General features: G+C 31.4%; 2 protein-coding genes across 2 annotated transcripts; both read right to left on the reverse strand.

The window, feature by feature from the left end:
• Positions 1–8,628: 8,628 nt before the first annotated feature.
• Positions 8,629–10,200, reverse strand: LOTGIDRAFT_87572 (hypothetical protein; the record flags this gene model as incomplete). The annotated part of the gene is made up of 4 exons (XM_009060164.1): positions 8,629–8,751; positions 9,025–9,128; positions 9,470–9,700; positions 10,125–10,200. Coding segments are annotated over 4 exons (534 nt in total), but the record flags the coding sequence as incomplete, so codon positions are not given.
• A 2,267-nt stretch (positions 10,201–12,467) lies between these two features.
• Positions 12,468–21,495, reverse strand: LOTGIDRAFT_122573 (hypothetical protein; the record flags this gene model as incomplete). Its single annotated transcript, XM_009060244.1, has 6 exons — positions 12,468–12,561; positions 12,732–12,821; positions 13,563–13,615; positions 13,868–14,017; positions 16,230–16,508; positions 21,460–21,495. The coding sequence occupies 6 exons, from the start codon at positions 21,493–21,495 to the stop codon at positions 12,468–12,470; spliced, it is 702 nt and encodes a 233-aa protein (XP_009058492.1).
• Between the last annotated feature and the right edge of the window lie 277 nt (positions 21,496–21,772).

Raw genomic sequence — 21,772 nt, forward strand, 5'->3', positions numbered from 1 at the left:
CCAGTAATAAGGAGTTTTTTCCCTGTACAATATGGGGGTTTCTTTGGCCAACGAGGACGATTCTTCTTTTACAATTGAAAATTTATGTGTCTAATCGATTCACAAAGGCTTCGTGATTTATGTGTCAACATAGTACTTCACGTACACGTAAGTTGTCACACAAATTTTACGTATTTGATGTTGCACATAAGCCGCCGTAGCTTCTACTTAGTTTACGAAATTTACCCGGTGCTCTTCAGTGTGGAAACGACGAATTCAGCATAACAGCATCCGAGACAGAAAAGAAATCTCAATTTTTCCCCATAAGAGATGTACAATCGAATCTTCCTTTACTCAATGGAAAATTTTCAGACATTGTCAACGCTGAGAGAAAATAAATATCCATTGGTGGAAATGATTATGCCTTTTAAGGTAGCTTCTAAGAAAAATTGCAATGAAACGAAAGTTAAATGCAGGTTATGATTTATGTATAGGTGTGATATACATCATCTCCCCAGATGTTATAGCCCTTGATGCCGTCGACTTGCTGATAAAAAATCCCATCTTTAGCATAAAACCTGGCGCACAGCAACTGTGTAACTGGTGCAAGGGTGCTAGACCTTATTGAAGGTGTTTTAAAGCGTTATTTATGTCATTAAGTATTCTATAGTTGTCAACCTATACCTTTCAATTTCGTCCAGTCTATTTAAAATGTCTAATCTTCCTCCAAATGTTCTTTCTCTTATGTTATTATTATTTAGATGTACAATCTGGGTTATTAAATCGTGCAATAAAGCAGCCTGTAAATGAAAATACGACAAAAATTGTCGAGCTCACAATTAATGAAGGGTGAAGTAAATTAAGGAGTCATCACCATTCTGATATGGATGTGTAAGGAAATAAATATTCAATGTTAGAGTGAAGATGGATAATAAGGCGACTGTGAATATTACAATAATGGGGATAAAATGGTAGGAAATTTTACAGTGTAATCGAATACATGCAGGTTTTTGTCTGAGCAAAATAAACAGATTTTTTGAATATTTCCCGTTATTTTTAAGAGTATCGACTTTGCGTTGATGAGACATAAGCATCAGCACACATTTTTACAGTTGCTCAGCTGGATACTGGCTTAAAACGCTTAAAACTCTTAAAAGAGTTCATGTATGAACCACTCGTAATTAACGAAGACTTTGTCAAAGGATACGAAAAGTTGCGTTACTATTTTCAATTAAATAGATATACAATTCAAAGCTGAACCGTGTCAACAGATTTAAAATCAATTACAGTCAAAACTTCAATGGAAATAGGAAATATTTTTCAGTCTGTCGCATTTTGAAAATAGCATAAAAAGCTCTATCGGTAGGTAAATATTATTTTGTTTGTATATATTATTATTTCTATTTATGTTTGTCTGGATTTTATTGTTGTTTGCTTTCATGTGGTAAGAAAGCATACCCAATAAAGAGACAAATTGCTTGGATTTAAACAAATCTGTGGTTATCAAGTAATAAAGAAATTACAAAGTCTTTATTTCCAATTTTCAATCAGACATCTGTGGTTCCTGCAATTCCACTAAAATTAAATGTTTTATTACATCACCCCGCGACATTTGCTTGTATCACAGACCTTTGCGGGGGTAAAGTCATATAACACTTTATTTTCAGTAGAATTGCTTGAACCACAGAGGCCTGATTAAAACTTGGAATGGCGCAAAATGATGCTATCATTGTCCCCGATACACATACAGAATTTTGAAAACCTCTTTACAATCCCTTTAAGTTCAAGTAGACCTTATGCAATCATGAGACGCAAAAAATTGTTTGTCGAGTTAGTCAATCAACTCAAACCAAGTCAATTCTTTGAGGGATTTTAAAGAGGCTTCATGAATTTTTATATGTATAGGGGACACTTATGACATCAATTTCCACCATGAGACAGTCAATTACACGTCTGTGATCACACGTCTGTGGTTCCTTCCATTCCACTAGACTAGTGTTTGATGACGTCACTAATCATCAGAGCATTATGACATATTGCGCATATTACTTTGTGATTACTGACGCCATAAAACACTTATTATCTTTTTTGACTGGTGCAAATTGATGCTGCCAAAAAAGTAACTTTGAACGTTCGAATTTGTTTGCACCGAAGGACTCAACCAAGGGTGCATACTTAGGCACTTATTATTCAATGTATTCAAAATTTAACTATTTAAATCGAGGACCGAATATTGTAGAGTCAATTTACCTTGTTATTTAGCAGCTATAGTATTTGGATTGCAATATTAAAGAGGCAGTCTAATATTTAAAGTTGGTTGGGAAAGTGTCTCACAGCTTTTGTTTAACCAAAAATATCTTGTTGTTCATTTCTAATTCTAGTACGTCAAAAACATTTAAAAGATTTACGTAAACTTTTCAAAAAACACTTAAGATTTGGTTGGTGATAAAAGAAAACCTTTAGCAAGTAAACGACTAAAATGTAGAGAAATATGTCTGAGTTTTCAACAAAAAATATTGAACTGTTTGTAGGACCAACATAAAAACAAGTTTAAACTAATTAATCAACTCATTTTAAAAATAATTCAGGTTGATCAAGTGGATACATAGAAGTAAATAACATAATTTTTTTGCTAATAGACTAATATATCAAATTTTTTATTCTGAACATGGAATTTAAACTCAAGTAATTTTCAAAAATTCTGAGAACTGATTTGCCAAGGTCAACAAATATTTAAGACTAATCAAAAGCAAAAGCTACATTATAAAGTTTCATACATGTTACTAAGTTTTTGGTCATAGGCAAAAACGTATGCTTAAAATAAAAAGTTTCAAGCTGTGTGAAGCTGATGTAAAGTGTTAACATCCGGTTTAACAGCCATCTAAAAACTGACATACTCTCTTAATATAAAAGAGCTGATTTTTTTGATACACCGTTTTTGTAAGATGTCTTTTTTTTAAAAATGTTAAGGCAAGCAAGAAAGGTCTTAAGTCTTTTATGTATGCTTAAAAGCCATTTGCGTATAAAATTGAACAAATGAAATAAAAGTTTTACATCCCACTCTTCTACAAATAGAACAAGTTACATGTTGATGCCTAAGTTGAATTCTTCTGATTCTTTTTCTATCATTGATTAGACTATACAGACCTCTGACCAAGATCTGTATGCCCACTCCAGAGGAATGGAGAAAAGCCTGAAACAAAGATAACTGATGACAATTGTAACAACAGTCTTTTTTATAATTCAACAATCAAAGATAAATAAATCATTCAATAACTTTTATAAAAGATTTTATTGATTTATTTTAGTTTAATATACATTAATGTGTGTTATTAGTATAAAATTATATTTTTTATAAATTATTTCATACATGATTTCATACATCTTAAGACATAATAGGAGTATGATTGCTTAAAAAACCCTAATCATAAATACAGCTCTATAAATATCGTGCACATTCAAGATGATTTAAAACATGAACAAAAAAAGTATCTATACACTGAAAAAAAGCTTGTGTTGAAACAACACAAGTTAATACACAAGTGGTGTGTCCATATTACACAACACAATCTTAAGCAAATGTATTATTGTACATCCAATTAAATAAAAAAAACTTGAGCAGTCCATTTTTATATTGGGGTAGGATAAACAGTAATTGAAACTATATAAGTTGAATCTATATTATGTTCATTACTACTTAAACTACCTAAAAAAAAGTGGACCACTCCTGATAATGGATGTGCTTGGCTATGCTTAAGAAAGTCAGTTAAAGATGGGTTTCCTTATTTATTAGTGTCAAATTAAACACTATTTGATTGGTTGTTCTAATGAATTATCATGCATTCTTAATCATATCATTATGTTCTTATTGCATATAATTAAGAGTTTTTTTACCAATCATAAATGAAAATAAGGTAACCCATCTTTAAAGGGATTATAAGGAGGTTGTCTCCATTATTTTAAAATGTTTCTAGAACACTGATAGGCATCATTCCAATTTTCAAACAGACGTCTGTGGTTCCTGCAATTCCACTAAAACCAAGTGCTAAATGACATCACTAATCTCAAAGGGCCTTATGTGATAAAGCATATTTTGCAATTAGTGACATCAAACACTTAGTTCTAGAGCAATTGTAGGAACCACAGATATCTGATTGAAAATTAGAATGTTACAAATTGATCCTATCAGTGTCCCTGATACACGTAAAAAAATTAAAAAACCTTTTTACAATCCCTTTAAATGGACTGTTCGTGTTTATGTTTTGAATCAGACCTGATGTGCAAAGATATTTTTGCTTGGCTCACTTACGAATACAAAGGAATAGAAACAACACATTCATGAAACACTTTACATAACCTTCTAGATCCCCTTAAAAACAGAAGATTTCTAGAATTCTTTTCCCAGGTGAATGTAATTAGTAATTTTAGTAATTAATAAAAAATATTTGATTCTTATACCATTTAGTTTAAGCTATATATAACAACTAGGATTATTGCTTCTTCAATAGAGTTTCTATTTTGAGCAACTATGAAATACCATAAGAGTTCAAACTATGATTAGCTGTCCTCTGATCCATATACATAACACATGACTGACTTATTTTACATAATTTATCATGTGTATCAGGGACACTGATAGTATCAATTTGCACCATTCCAATTTTCAATCAGACATCTGTGATTCCTGTAATTCAACAAACACCAAGTACTTGATGACATCGCTATTTGTGAATGGCAGATTTTTCGACATTATTGATGTCATCAAACATTTAGTACTTGTGGAATTGCAGGAACCACAGACGTCTAACTAAAAATTGGAATTGTTGAAAATTGAAGCTATCACCTCTATAAAAACCCTTTACGCTAACCATCTTTCATCAATATTTGATCAAGATAGCTTGCAAGGCAAGATAACATATGCCCACTGGCAGCTGTCAGAAATGATAAAACAGTCTTTAGTGACTGAAGTACGAAGTTTCTCATATTGAAGAAATTTTATTAGTTTGAATTCAATTACATATATATATGCCAGTTATTAAATTTTAATAATTAGTAATTTAATTTTTAGTATTTTTTTTTTAAAATCAATATCAATAACCCAAATACAACAAATAATTAAATCACATAGCTCTAATCAAGGGCAAAAAATTTTGACACGTCAAGGGCAATAACCGTTCATCGAAAAATCATCAAATTCTATCCTGATCTCATCAATATAAATGATCACACCAAATTTCATTAAAATCAGTTGAAAACTGTAGTCTCTATTGTGTTCACAAACAAATTTTGACGCGTTTTTCCTAAGTCAAGGGAAATAACTACAAGAAATGTTCATTAAAAAATCGTCAAATTTGAACTTGACCCAGATCTCATGAATATAAATCATCACACCAAATTTCATTCAAATCATATGAAAACTGTATCTCTATTGTGTTCACAAACAAATGCGTTTTTCCTAAGTCAAGGGCAATAACTCAAAAACCGTTCATCAAAAATACGTCAAATGAGAACTTGTTCAAGTCCAATGATCATAACAAGTTTCATCAGAATCGGTTGAAAACTGTAGCGTCTATTGTGCTCATGAAAAAATTTTGACGCGTTTTAACAAAGTCAAGGGCAATAACTAAAAAAACGTTCATCGAAAATGCATCAAGTTAAAACTTGACCGAGATCTTATCAATTCCAATGATCACACCAAGTTTCATCAGAATGGGTTGAAAACTGTAGCTTCAATAGAGCTCACAAACACATTTTGACGCCTTTTAACAAAGTCAAGGGCAATATCTCAAAAACCGTTCATTGAAAATACGTCAAATTCGAACTTGACCGAGATATTATCAATCTAAAGTATCACACCAAGTTTTATCAAAATCAGATGAAAACTGTAGTCTCTATAGTGCTCAGAAGAAATGTTGATGGACTGAACGACGGATAGGGGCGACGACAATATACGACCACATATTCATGTGGGCGTATAAAAACCACAATTTCTGAAGTGCAATAAATCTTAATATATCATGAAAGTCCTACTCATATGTGATCTTATGATATACCTAGTGCATCAAAATCCGTTATAAACTTATCAACGTATAACATAAGTTTAGTATATTTATATAACTAATGCTGCCAATTTTATTGTTATTTATAAGCAAGTAAACTAACTCGTAAGTACTTTTATCTGTGTCAAAAATAACACAAACATACTTAAAATTTATGGTCAAAAAATTGTAATTCACTTTTTACAATAAAGGAAAATACTAATAATTTTATTGATACAAGTAAAATTCAACCAACAAGTATGTCTTTTTTGTGAAATAATACTATTATCATTTTTCAAACATTTGTCATTTCATATATAATTTTAATACAAGCATTTAACATCACCTACATTGAGAATAGCAAAAGTAGCAAAACATTCTAGCAAATACACAGTTTATGACAATTCAAATACACCTACAAACATACAAGATAAACAGAAAACTTCTAGCACTTTCCAACAGAAAGCAAACACCTAAAGAGCACATCATGAAAAGAAAAATGAAAAATTTTTGTCAAGAATTTTGGAAAGGGTAATTGTACATATAAACAAAATTACATTTAAATACTATAAATTAAGAACATAAAATATATTAATAACATAAAAAAACATAATTGTGTAATGTATTTTATTCATTTCAACAACATACTCATTTCAACTACACAAACATCAATAAGCACTCTATTTTAATATTGATACAGAAATTCAAGTTGATTAAGCAATTAACCATAATGAGCACAAGAATATCTGAAAACGTTTTACTTCACTGGAACCAAGCAAAGCATTGCATGTTAGACAGTAATGGTATGTTATTCCACTGAGATATATGCAAAATATAAAGAACTTAGCTAACGTTCAAATGCAATGTTGCAAGATTAGCCCAAAATTAATAAATAATTAATATCAAAACTTTAAAAAAAATATTGCAAACAAATCTACACCAAAGCCATAATTTCATTTTTTTTTTATGTTATTTTACTAACAGAATTTATTGATTTTCTTGATATATATTATACCTTATGAACTCTTCAGTCTTCATGATAAGCGCACTCTTAAGATTTTAAGTTATTTTTTCATTGAATTGCAGGGAAACGGGACAGTTTGTCTGATTCTGAGAAGTGATACAGTTTGATGTAATTAAACTCAATCAGCAGGTTAATCATATATTTAGACAACTCTATCACTTTTTCACAAATGAAATTGCTTAAGATATAACCAATGTCTATGAGCAAAAATTCTAGGCAGATTTGGTTGCAACATTTCTTGAATCAAGGCAAGGCACTGGTACAATGACGAACATAAAATCATAAATCTAAAACTTATCTAAAATTAGCAATGATTTGACAAGCTTACAGCATGTCCACAGAAGTATACATCCATACCAGAGGTTCTTTCTATTACCCCTTTCAGGATCCTGATCCCTATAAATCCTTAATATAAATCCTTACTATAAATCCTTACCATAAAGTCTTACTATAAATCCCTACCATAAATTCTTACCATAAATCCTTAATTTTCTCTTTTTAATGTCAGAGAATATAGTATGACTGAATAAAACAGCTGAAATAATGATTGTCTACAAACAATACCCCCCTAAAATTTCAAAATTTCTCCCAAATTGAAAACCCCTCAATTTAACCAAAAATTTAGATGGCAAATTTCAATGCAATTTAATAATATTTACACTAGCAAGTAATTCTAATTTAAGCCCATATGCAGGTTTCCAGATACTTGACAAAAAGCAGTAACTTAAGGACGATTCATGTAATTTCCTTCTATTGATGAATGATAAAGAGTTAGCTTAAGTATGAGTTGTGTCCCCTTTTCCCCAAATGTATAAGCACTATGAGTTATAAGCACTAACAACAATAATACACAGGTTTAGTATCACAGAGCAATGATATGTTTAAGGCCTTACAAAATGACATTTTCTACTTTACTGAACAGCCTACACTAAGTATGGACCAGTCCAAACTCTACTACTATTCTAGTTATTACCATTACATTTTAACAAGATTCATTATCATATATATACAACAGCCATTTTACAGCAGAATTCTCATCAGCTAGCTGATTCTAGAATTTACAATAAACTGGCTCAAATGTGTTCAAACCTCACAAATAGACATTTGTATTTTCAGTCATACAAGACTGGTTAAAGTGGTTCTTATTATAACAACACAGTTAAAATGGACATAATTGAACGCATAAGAAAATTGGTAAAAAAAGTTGTTTCGCACGAAGGGGGGATGTGATTACATATAAAAACATAACATAAAACAATACAACAATTGTACAAAATATAAGATCATGATTATATTCAACTAAAAACATACAAAAGAACTTCATTAGTTTATCTGTTAAATTGTCTTCTTTGAGCAAGGTTATTTTCAAAGTGATAAAATTGCCTTGTTCTCTACTATTTTACCTTTGAAAATATTTATCAATACATTAGTTGTACTAAAAAACAGATACATGTGCAAATATTCCAGTAAAAAAAGCATTCCAAAAGCAAACAATATTCAAAGTAAAATCCAGTAGATAAAAACTGCCATTTCTTATATCTAAAAAGATTTGTAATGGTGGTTGGGGTATCTAGAAACTGTCTATGCCGTCTGCTGAACTGTAAATGGGGTAACTTGAAACATGAAACATCTATTACACACTCTTACTGGTTTTATGTGACCAAAATGAGGTAAAGGCACAGAATTGGTAGAACATCTTCCACAAAATATCTGAAATGTAAAAAAAAAAAATAAGTCTCTGATGGTAAGATGTGTTAAAAGCACAATGTACTACAGCATAATCAATTCATAAAAAAATTTGCACCAAGCAACCTGAGAATAGCAATGACATCTATTCTTGTTGATACAAAAATTCATTAATGTTCATCTCCTTGAGGCTGAAAAACAAGCTCCAAAAACTTAATTACATTTCTATGACAAAAAGCATAGAAATTTGCCAATAAAATTTTTACTTCAAACTAAGGGAAGCAACTCTTTATTTACCTTTCCACAATTGCGACAATGATGTCTTCTTCTAACAAATGTAAATGGTATTTTACAGGCCATACAATGGAAACTTAGATCATCAGGCATCCATTTAGGTGGTTCTGTTAATTAAAAAATATTAATAATAATAATTTGGTTGCACACCACAGTTAAATAGTGTTGAAATCATAAGAAATTAGGGTAAATAGAAATATTAAGTCTGAGCATTAATCTGTCCCAGAGGTCCCTTACGAACAAGATTGACCGAACCAAAGTCTCAGATTTTTTGCAAAGAGGCCTAGATTTAAAACAGCATGTGTGAAGGGAACAATTCTGATCATTCCTCCTAAAAGGCAACAATCAGCATTTTCAGGAGTTGATTTGGATTAGTTTTCAGAATTATGCTGAAACTATAGGAAAATCACATAATTCCTTTTTCTCAAAGAGATTGAAGAATACAAACCTTGAAGTCTTCGTCTGCGTCTACGCAGTTCTCTTCGAACGCTACTAGCAGTGCGTCTATTGATACTTGTCTCTGATTGGCTAGTACTAGTACCAGGATGTAATATAACGTCAGATTTACTTGGACTGGTATCAAAACTCATTAAAGGTTCTGAACAATTCATATCAAATACAGCTCTTAATATATTCCTTAAATCACTGGCAAAATTAGTTTGAAGTTGATCAGCTACACCTGAAAAAAGACAAAATCATTTTCAAAAATTTTATTAGAAAAACTTTCCTGTGCCTCGACACATCTGAAGTTAATGTTGAAATGTTGAGATATTTTGATATTCTCATATCAATAAACTTAAGACTCTTTTAAAACATTACTGGAGAAGAAATGCTATGCATTGTGCAATGAGAGGTATTTTTGCTTAAGCAAGGCATCAGCCTTCTTTCTTTTATTTATCACATGAAATCTTTAGCATGCAAATCATATAGTGCACAACATTTCGAATATGATCAAATTATTCAGAGGTCAAGAAAACTGGTAATATATAACAGTAAAAAAAAAAAACAAAAAGCTAGGATTATATCCACAAGATTTTAGACAAGTTTGAATTTGGGTATGATTCAACAGATATTGATAGAGTTTCAACCCTTGTCTATCATACCTGAGATACAGACAAACAATCTGTGTATCATATCACTACTGCTACGGAATCGTGATCTAGCTTCATTTCGTGATGCTGATTCAGCAGCTTGAACAGCTAGAGCAATTTCTTCATCATCATTACATTCTGATGTATAGGAACTGGTATCACTACTTCCACAACTAAAAAAAGTCATAAACAAATAGCATTTTGTTATAAGAAAATAGATAATCTTTACTTATTCATACAACTTACTTAATTTCGGTAGTCAGAAAGCAAATCAAACTGTTTTGATTAACTAGACTGTCAATAGTTGTGGGTTAAAGCATTCTGAAAATTGATAATAGTTATTATCAAAACAACTTCAAGATACCTTTAGTTGCCAACCATCCCTAATGAACACCAAATTATAGACAGCTCAAATCTGTAGTAGCAAAGATAAGCCATTTACCTTTCATTATCACAATCAAATTCATGGTTCGAGGCACGACATCTGCAAGTTGAGCAATTAGAACCCCAACTCTCAGCATAACGTAATCGATGTAGTCTAAGTTTCGGTACTTGTAAACAACTGTGACAGGCAGGCTCTGATGAATCAGTCTTTGTTCTTTCAAATGGAGCGGACTCTACTTGTGATTTACATTTACAGTGAGAGCGAGATCTTGATGAACGTCCAGATACTACAATGGGTTCTTTTGGTCTAGGAATATCAGTTTTCTCATTCAAATTGTGATCATCAGTGCAAGGAGGTTTTTGATTATCTGAGCATTGTGAAAGATTGTCATGGACTGTCATTGGGTCATAGACGTCTTCCTCAGTTTCCACCATGGAAGACAAATTGTCCGATTGTGAGCAAATATCACAAGATTGATGTTTACATGTCACACATTGTTCATTACTCTGACAAATTGAGCAAACAGATCGGTAAGCTTCATCAAGAAAGTCACCACACAACCTTCCTGTCTCTTCAGTAACCAGTTCATTAAAAACTTCAACAGAAACTATATCACAGTCTTTAGCAGTAACCTCCCTTTCTGCAGGTAAATTAAATGGGGTCATCTCCCCTTCACTCAAGGGAGATAATTCAGCAGTGTTTAAAGTATTGTGAGAATCACTTGATGAGACAGTGTATAAGCTATCAGAATTGCTAATGTTCTCACTATGTAAGCCACTATCATTGCTATCACATTTTTTCATGGTGCCACAATTGTCTGTTTGGTTTTCTAAACTTGTTGGCCGTTCACTGTGGTCGGGAGTGAGTTCATTATGAACTGTAGCTGCCTCACTGTTACCTGGATTCCTATCACTTGGTGTAAAAACATTCTCTAAAGCATCATGAAAACTTATTTCTGAAGATTCTACAGAACTTTCATCATCTGGCTTGAAATCTGTTTGACATGAACTACCTATAGTTTCATTTGTAAAATATGGTTCATCAGTACTACATAAAGCTCTTTCTAATGTACAAAGCTCATCTTCATTTAAAGTACACAACAACTCCCTGCAAAATATAACAAAAACATTTCAGACTTGTTATAGTGAAGGATAGGGAAATACAGAAAATCTAATGTAAAAACATGTTTTTTATTGAAAAAGCAGCATGAAACCTTTGTCAATGAAATGTGTTAATCCATTTTTTCTGCTATCACAAAAAGGACTCTTTGTTTTTTGACCCAGGACAAAGTGAAACCAATGAATATGCATGAGAACATATCTATTTAACTTGTAGCATATAGAAAACCCTCCTTCAACATCGAAACCAAATGTTGCATAAAAAAATAGTGAACTCTGAAGTTAAGAATGTTATAAAATTCATCTTACCTTATTTTTAATAATAAAGTTATAAATGGACGAAACATTTCAGAAACACCTAATGGACCATTATCTGGATTAACAGGACCTTCAGTATGTACCAATAAACCACTGAAACACATATATAACATGAGATTAAGATAATAGGGTCATTTAGACATTTTTACTTTCAGATATCACTTAACAAGTTTCAAAAATAGATTTTATTGGACTAAATAGATACGAATGGCCCCATTTAGTTGAAGGCTTTCTTACAGCAAAACAGACATTTCTAAAATGAGGGTTAATTTTCCAAATTTAAAGATCTCACTGAACAATAGGGATAAGCTTCTGATAAATTTTGATAGGATATTTTGGGAGACAGGAACTAGCCTTCTGTACACAAAAGAGGGATGCCAGATTGGTGATGAAAAAAAACCAGAGACTCAATAAATTGAATGAAAAAAAAAGTATATGTAAACAGAATTCTAAATGGCAGAGAAGGGAATAGAAGAGAACATTTTGAATGTGACATATCTGGCTCTGTATTGTCATAAATAGAATATAGAGTACCTACCAGACAATAGCTAATCTAGGAATGGTAAACATTAAAGCTGGATCATATTCATTGATCATTTCTTCACTGAGGTGACCTAACTTCACAGCCCTGTAGTGATAAAATACATCAACAAATTCAAAACTGGTTCATCAATCAAACAAACATTCCAATATGGCTTATTAGATCTAACAGATGTTCAAATCAAAAAAATCAGGATGGCATAAACAAAGATGTATTTTGACAAAAAGTAATCGATTCTGGATTATGGGGATACTTACCGTTGAACAGTTTCTGAGAATAAAACAGTTATTTCTTGTACCATATCATATTCTCTCATAGTCTTGACAGGTACCATAGCACTTACATAACTATAATATAAAATAATAATAATCATTTAGTCTTGACAGGTACCATAGCACTTACATAACTATAATATAAAATAATAATAATCATTTAGTCTTGACAGGTACCATAGCACTTACATAACTATAATATAAAATAATAATTATCATTTAGTCTTGACAGGTACCATAGCACTTACATAACTACAATATAAAATAATAATTCTTATTAAGTCTTGACAGGTACCATAGCACTTACATAACTACAATATAAAATAATAATTCTTATTTAGTCTTGACAGGTATTATAGCACTTACATAACTATAATATAAAATAATAATGATCATTTAGTCTTGACAGGCACCATAGCACTTACACAACTATCATATAAAATAATTATTATCATTTAGTCTTGACAGGTACCATAGCATTTACATAACTATAATATAAAATAATAATTATCATTTAGTCTTGACAGGTAGCATAGCACTTACATAACTATAATATAAAATAATAATTATCATTTAGTCTTGACAGGTAGCACAGCACTTACATAACTATAATATAAAATAGTTCTTAATTCATATGCATTAATACTTTATTTTTACTGCCAAATCTCCATTGAAGCTTATTGCCCGGTTATAGGTAGGCCTACATAGCAAGATGTTGAGGTTTATCCTTCTTTCTCAAATAGCAAGTAATTAATCAGTATCATTTTTCAATATTAAGTGATAATGAGGATTATTCTTCAATTAAAAAGAAATTACCTGAGCTCAAATTCAGCGAATAACTTATCAAATATCACTAACGATTCTCGTATCTGAAATAAACGCAAGAAATTTACATTTTACTCAAACACACAAATGATTGAAAAATGTCAGTTTCTCATGATCCATTTTCTAGCATCAATACGATCTGACCATTGACCATTAGAATGAGCCATGCTGCAATGTTCACAATCTGTATCCACTATGATGGATAAGTGTGAATCAACAGATCTTACCCGTCAAATTTCCATGAAAGCAATGGCCTTTGAATAAGATAACTATCTGTAAGTAAATGTAATGCTTACCCTTTCTGTGTACTGGTTGATATTACGTAGACATTGTTCTCTTAATACTGATCTTAAACTATCTAAATTCTTAGTTAATGCTCTAGCTAATGGTCTCATAGTGGCACTCTCTATCTCTCTGTTCATAATACTGGAACCAGCTGCTAAACACTGTTAAATACAGAATAGGACATTTTAACACCCTTTTCTAGAAAGTGACATCAAGTCTATGTTCAATTCATGAATAAAAATTTACAAGCATATGTCACAAATTTGAAGCTGTAAGCTTACCCCTTTTATTGACAATATCATTATATAGCTTTATCAATATATCTGATCCAGAGAATATTAATACCACCTGTCTCTTCTACCAATAAGCTCACATTATAATCAATTTTATACAAACTATATCATAGGAATTTTAATCTTAAAGGTGATATTAGCCATTGATAAACCTTTCTGTACTGGTAGTAGATATTACTCCTTCAACTTATTTAAATTCATTTTTAAATAAAATCTCCATCTATATTATGACCAGGATTTTATGCTATAATTCTGATGCAAGTGACAGAGGTTGCTATCGCAAAAGAAAATTAATTTTCAATCATTGAAAACAGATGCCGCAGGATGCTGATGACCGTATTGGTCATTGCCAGTGACTTTGGCGACATCAAGGGAGGTAATTAGGCTCAATAAAGGCACTATCACGGTAAGATGATTGATTCATTTATTTGGCTCAAACACTGAAGATGTTAGCTGATCCACAACTTGAATTTAAAAATTGACCTGAAATCAGTAAGTATTTGGAAGGTCTAGTCATCCCAACTTGATAATGTAATACACCGTGAAATGTAGATTAATGATATGAAATCAGCTGGTGGTCTGACTCACTATCAGGTTTAACTTGTTATGTTAGACAACCTAAAAAGCTATCTTTAAAAATGTGACATAATAAAACTTCCACTCCTGGACAATAAAACTATGTAGTCTCAAAACTGTCATTTAGAAAAAATTATCAACAACATAAAGCCAAATATGTCTAAAAAGTTTCTCTTTGGAAAAGGCATACGTGCCTCCTACTGTTCGTTGCACCCTAACCTTTATATTACGGAATATCATTTAAAAGATTTCACAATCACAACAAAGTGCAAAGTTTTTAACAACTGTTTTTTTTGGGCTAATTCTTAATCTAATGTAAACTGATGAAACACCTCAACATATTTCTTAACAAAATATCTGCAGCATCTTTTTTTTAAATTTTGGCTTAAAAAGATAAAGTAGTGGTATTGATCCAATTTGAAAATGAAATGTAAACTTTTATATAATATACCTAATACGTATACCGGTAATGTATAATATTTCATATTCGAATAATAATGTAAGGTTCATTTAGTTATTTCACAGCATTTAATTAGTTTACCAGTCTTTTACTTCCTTATTATCAGAATATCCATTAGTTGTCATTGATTCAATTACCAGTATACTGATAGCCTAGTATTAAAGGGAATATAAAGAGGTTCTCTAAATTTTGTATGTGTATCGAGGATACAGATAGCATCAATTTACATCATTCCAATATGCAGTCAGACTTCTGTGGTTCCTGCAATTCCACTAAAACTAAGCGTTTGATGATTAATAGAGACGGACCTTATGTGATACGAGTAAGCATATTGGCAATTAGACATTTATTATCTGAGGAATTGCAGGAGCCACAGAAGTCTGACTGAAAATTGGAATGGTGCAAATTGATGACACATAAAAAATTAAGAAACCCACTTTACAATCCCTTCAACACCTGAAATTTTGACAACATTGCCAGAAAAACAAGATTATAAGTAATTAGAATCTTGTTGATTCATTTTTTATTCTAACATAAAAGTTTTAAATGGTATTTCTAATTCTACTTTTTCAATAATTAAGCAGACATATTTGGAAGCAGCAATCCAACAGCATCACTTATTCATGACTAGGAACTATAGCTAGATTAAAAAGTACAAATCTATATATATATTAATGGCTAGGTAAGTTAAAGTAAATCTCCAGTAAGCTGTCTGTATAAAGCCTATAGCCTCAGAATAACTTCCAATCAGCCCTGTATTAAAGTCAGACACATTTTAACATTATTTTAATTAACATTGCACGATTCATCAAATAAGCTTACAACACAACTAAACACTATGAAGTCCTCGGCTACCTGAATACAGGGTTGATATCTATTTAACATTAATAACAATAACAGGTTAACAGTTGGCAAGAAATTTATCTAAAATATACCAGTATTTCTGACATTATTCCATGTTACTCTACACATAATTCGCAAGTCGAGAGAATTGATGAAGTGATACACTTATCCAAATTTATAAATGTTCATCTAGCAACTTACCTCAGCCCCAAACCACAACTGGCCTGATAAATTCTCTTGTATGACATCATCAGGAAACTTGACTCGAAAGTCTCTACTAGCTCGTTGTAATGGAATAGCATCTTCCATAATCTGCTGAATAATATTGAGAACACGATCTTGACATGTTCTCAACTGGTTTACTAATAGAGAACATCTCTCTGGATCTTTCCTCCCATCAAAACTATCCAATTCAGCTGCTACTAAATTCAAATCTTCATCAGCATAGAAAAATTGTGCCAACAATGACGTATCTGTCCTCTGAAAATAGATAAATATAAGTTTATAATCATTATATACGAAGAAAATAATGTATAAAATCCTAACAAATATAAAATCAGGCCTAAAGCCAGACATGATTGTTCGGAGGGCAAGTTGTATGTTCAGAGGGATCACTAGGTTTGGACTTAAGTTGAAAAAATGAAATTGGTCAGTTGTCACAGAGCAACCCACCCCACTCCCCTCTTTCAAAGCCTGTGGCCTGAAAACATTTGTCTTTTTGGCAAAAAAATCAATTTCTAGGCCTACTCAATTTATGAAATATTTTCAATGGATATTTTTATTTGGTTTCATATGGTGCAATTTTCTGAATGTACTTGTATATATAGCCAATATCAGCCTGTTCAGTTGAGATTGTCAAAGATAATTTTTTTAAGAGCAGTCTTGACCTTTATCCTTTTATTTTCTGACATTGTCTTTAATTTAATTTCTTGATAGCTTTAATTTCTTTTACACATTAAACATGCATTTGAAAAGATAACAAGTAACTAATGTAGACCAAGACAACAGGTTTTGACCAAAGGTACAATAGTAAACAACACATGCCACTATAAAAACAAGATGAACTTCTGATAAGAACACAATGTTTACAAAAATATGTGAGTGGCTAACATACTGTCCTGATATACTTACACAGACAATACCAAACTACTTACTAAATATATGTATGACTAATATCAGTTAATGGGTTAAATATGACCAACTGAAACATTTGTGGTAAATAGCTGCCCAGATCAGTAGAATAAGCTTATAGGTCTCAGTAATCTAGATAAAATTAGACCAAGCTTTCGTTCTGTTTTTTTTTATCAACTTTTAAATACCAGCAAATCAAATTCTTAACGTCTCCAATGCTGGGATGACGCAAAAAAAAAGGTGTGTTCCCAGAAAAATAAGACACTGAGAGGTCTGGAATAAGTTTGGCTGGCGGTGAACTCAAACAGATGAATGTTGATTGTTCAAAAGAGGCCAGTCTTTAGACCCTAACTGAAGTGGCTATAAGCTTATTAAAAATAAAAGTTAATGTAATAAAAAATAGAAGGAATTTTTGTTGTAAATTTAACAAGACTGTTTTTTGGAGTTGCTTTCACAATGAAATTTAGCATCAACTGACTGACTCAGTTAGCTTACATACCTGAATCATTCCACAATCCAAATTACCAGCTAACAGTAATGATATAGAAACAACTTAATTTGAATCAGTAAACACAATGGCTAAGCTTATATTTGTGAATTAAAGTCAAAATATTCACTGATCAACATAGGTACACAACTAATAGATTAATAAGAGATACTATCTTATGTAAACAAATTACTGCCTAATTATTCCACTGATCTCAAATAGCCTTACAGAAAAGTATATTTCATTTTCAAGTAGCTTTAGAGTAGGCCTGAATGTCTTTGTGATAAGAGATTGACATGGCTGCTATATATTTTCAAGTTTACTTAACATGTAATATGAGCAATAATTGATGACTTCATTAATATCATAATCGTGCACCATCACTAAGGTTCGAGTAGGTTCAAGTATAATACATATGTGCACTTTAGATTAAAGAAGGACTGACAGTCACTCTACTCTAGGAAAAAAAATAACCAAGTTTGCGATCCAATTTGGATGTTACGGCGCAGGGAACAAAATAACTTGCGACAATTGATTAGCAGTCTGAAACACTTTTGATAAATTCTTGCTAATTAAGTTATTTTTTGGTTTTTCAGACTGCTTATCAATTGTTGCGAGTTCTTTTGTTCCCTGTTCTACTCTATGCAAAAGAGCAATAATTAAAGGGACACGTTTTCAGCCATTATCAGGGGGTTGATTTGGGTCTTGAAATATATAAGCTTATGTCAATAGTCTTTAGAAGCACAAGAAATTAAGAAAATCACAAAATTTCTTCAAAATCACTCAAACTTTAACTTTTTTTTTCTATAAGCTTGTGTTTTCTATATTTCCTTATAAGGGATAATCTTAAGAAAAGACAAGATGTCTTCAAACTAACAAACAATGATAATTCTGGACACACATGAATTTGAAGGCTAAAATTTCGACGGTGAGCTTTGAACATTATTACTGATTAGCTCACCCGTTTATGAGATTATGGTACTGTTGGTTGAATAAAAGCTGCACCTGTCCATTTAACATCAATGAACATATTTTTTACACTCCCTTGAAACAGCACACTTCAAATCCCAAAACATTCTGTGTAATTTCTGCATTTGTCAATGTCTTGAAGACTTAACAACTAAAACAAGTGTCAATAATTGCCATCTGTGTCTGAGTTTACTCATTTTTTAAACAACCGGGTACCGGTAAATCAATTTTAGTCGATAGGTAACTATTTATGATCAATTTCAAAAGATTTAGCTAACATATTTGACAAAAAAATCTAATAATTGCAGTTCTACCTCTAGCCTTTATTTCAAAGTTGGCTGTTAAAAGACATCTGTACTATTTATAAGCTTATAATTAAAAATTGTCGATGCCTGCTATATTTAGTAATAAACACAAGACCAAAAAATCCTAAAATGGCCCAAGATCACCTCAACTCATGAAGTTTAGTGTTAAGGTGTATTGAGACTAGTTTCAATGAAAGTACTGGCCTAGGCATAAATCATAGTGTTAAAGTAACATCAGAACAGAAAACCTAAGCTTATGTTAAGGTGAAAAAAAGTAAAAATGATATTAAAACATGAACAACAGAAATCAACACTTATTTTTATAAAGCTACACCCAATTAAACATTTGTATCTGATATTATTTATTCTAGTTTTTGTTCAACAATAGAGAAAAATAAGTTTTTCTGGTGAAATTTAACATCATTTTGCACTTCCTTATTGGAGATCTCTTAAAGTGAAATGAGTCTAACATAAGCTTTACAGTATTTCATCTGTGACATTCATCGAAAAATATTATGTTTCGACTGACTGATTATCACAGAAAATAAAAACCACAGATTTTACAAAGAAACTTGACTATTTTGGTCACACTCTACAGTTTTGGATCAAAACAGGACAATCAGGTCAGAGAAAACAGAAAATATTTCATAATTGAATATCTTGCAGTCTATGGTGTTATATTTTTCAGTTTTTATACAGAAATCATCATTTTTGATAAAATAATAATTTACATAATAAAGCTAATCCAATGAATCAAAAACAAACTCAACTCCATTATTCATGACTTAAAATATTATGGTAGTTATTTCAAAATATGAATTTCACAATCCCCAAAAATTATATTCAAAATATGATCAGGAGAGTAAGATATGACTCACTGAGAGGTCAAAAACTACATCAATTTCATAATAGTTGGCACTATTTAACTTTGTGACATGATCTCACCTTTTGACTTGACAAAATGTTTTATGTAACAAGAAGTGATATATCATGAACTGTGTTAACAAAATGTTTTACATGAACCTGACACTGTCAAATGACTTTCAAAATAAGGGTAAAAAAAGTCCAAAAAAAACAAAAAACAGATTGACTACTAGTATCATTCACTTTATTTAAACTGTGAAAATTGAAATTACATATATATCAAGTTTTATTGAAATTAAGAGTGTATGCTGACATAAAATAATGCACATTGAAATAAAGGGACAGGTTGTTCAATATTTTCATGGGTTGACATGGGTCTTGAATATACCTGAATAGTCTTCAAAAGTACTAAAAATGTACGCAAATCGCATAATTCTTGGCAACTTTGTGTCTAGTGTCAGCACTCAAAATAATATGCTTGAGAATATTAATCTTGCTGTTTATATCAGAAACTTATACGTTAACAAAACCAACAAGAAATTTAATTGCATGACTCATTTGCCCACATTACTGATATATCTAAATCATATTGTATTTATAGATAAATCTACAAAAGAACATCGAGAAAGAAGATCTAAAGTAATCCTATGATACAAAACAGTAAGTCAAAGACTGGGGGGAATTGATTCTCCCATTGATGATATCATTTCTGACCTAAATATACTATATATAGTACTGTATCTATGTTAGTAGGTTAGGTACCAATAATCTGTTAATAAGAAGATATTTCATAATTGTTTCAAATGTCAAGGAATCTACCATCTAGAGTGTAATCCTAGTTAATCAAATTCAATATTTTCAGCTTATTTTAAAGAATATAAATTTTTTTTCTTCATTCACAACAAATTATTGAAGGGTAAGGTTTACTCTGTTTAGAGGCTTTCAACAATGATTCTGCAATAAAACTTTCAAATGTCTATGTCCAAGAAGAATACAGATCTATCAGGTATTTCTACAGGCCAACTGATCATTCGGTTACAATAAAACTTTCACTGACTGTCACTAATATCTCCACGTCACTATGAGATCAGAGTCTGTGTCAATAGTCAATAATTATACCAGAGGATTAAGACGCTCATAAAAATCTCAGTATAACAGCTGTCTTTGCAAATCTAATTTCAAGATGACATATGTGTCAATATACTGCCACTGGACATAATTCACAGAATTGAATTAGAATAGAGAATCCATAAGAAAATCACTAAATTGACAGGGATAATTTAGGCAAGGGGATTCATTGCATGTGGGAGAGGGGGGGGGGGGGGGATTACCTGTGAATCTGTGTCAATTCAACTTGGCATTTTTGATAATTTTTGTGCATGTCTTTCTTTTTTTAGTCTACCCAACTCCAGCAGTTGTACAGGTAAATAGTTCATTTTGCTAACATGAAATATAGAACAGCTGACTCAGAATCAGCCCTATCTATAATACTGTAAATAACCATAGAAATCCCATTACATGCTTGAGTTAAAACGAAAAACAACACCTTTGAGTCTTTTGTTTGTTATGTTCTTGGCACGGACCTCATAGAAAGCAGCAAAATGGACTCGTAGTCGTTCATATTATGCGTTTTAATTCGGTCAAAAATATGCCGATATAGGCTTTATTCTCCTACCTTAGGTCGATATAACCATCTCCTTATGGAATTCATTTCGAAGTTTCTCTTGTCGTTATCACAAAATTGCCTTTTAAATCATGATTAATGGCTAAAACAATGAACTAAATCGTACAATGAAATATCACAAAGCTGCTATCCCAGAAGAAAGTAATTTGGTCTTTACGTCACGACTGACGTCAACATCCGCCACTTCCGTCGAAACGCGATTATCCAGAATCTTAATATCCTTCATTGAAAGGCGTGACAAGTCTGGAAAGTTAAGACTACAATCTTACGAAAACGAAAGTAAAATTTCGTTGCATTAAATTTT

Source organism: Lottia gigantea (genome assembly GCF_000327385.1).
Source record: "Lottia gigantea unplaced genomic scaffold LOTGIsca_41, whole genome shotgun sequence".
In the NCBI taxonomy this organism is placed as follows: domain Eukaryota; kingdom Metazoa; phylum Mollusca; class Gastropoda; family Lottiidae; genus Lottia; species Lottia gigantea.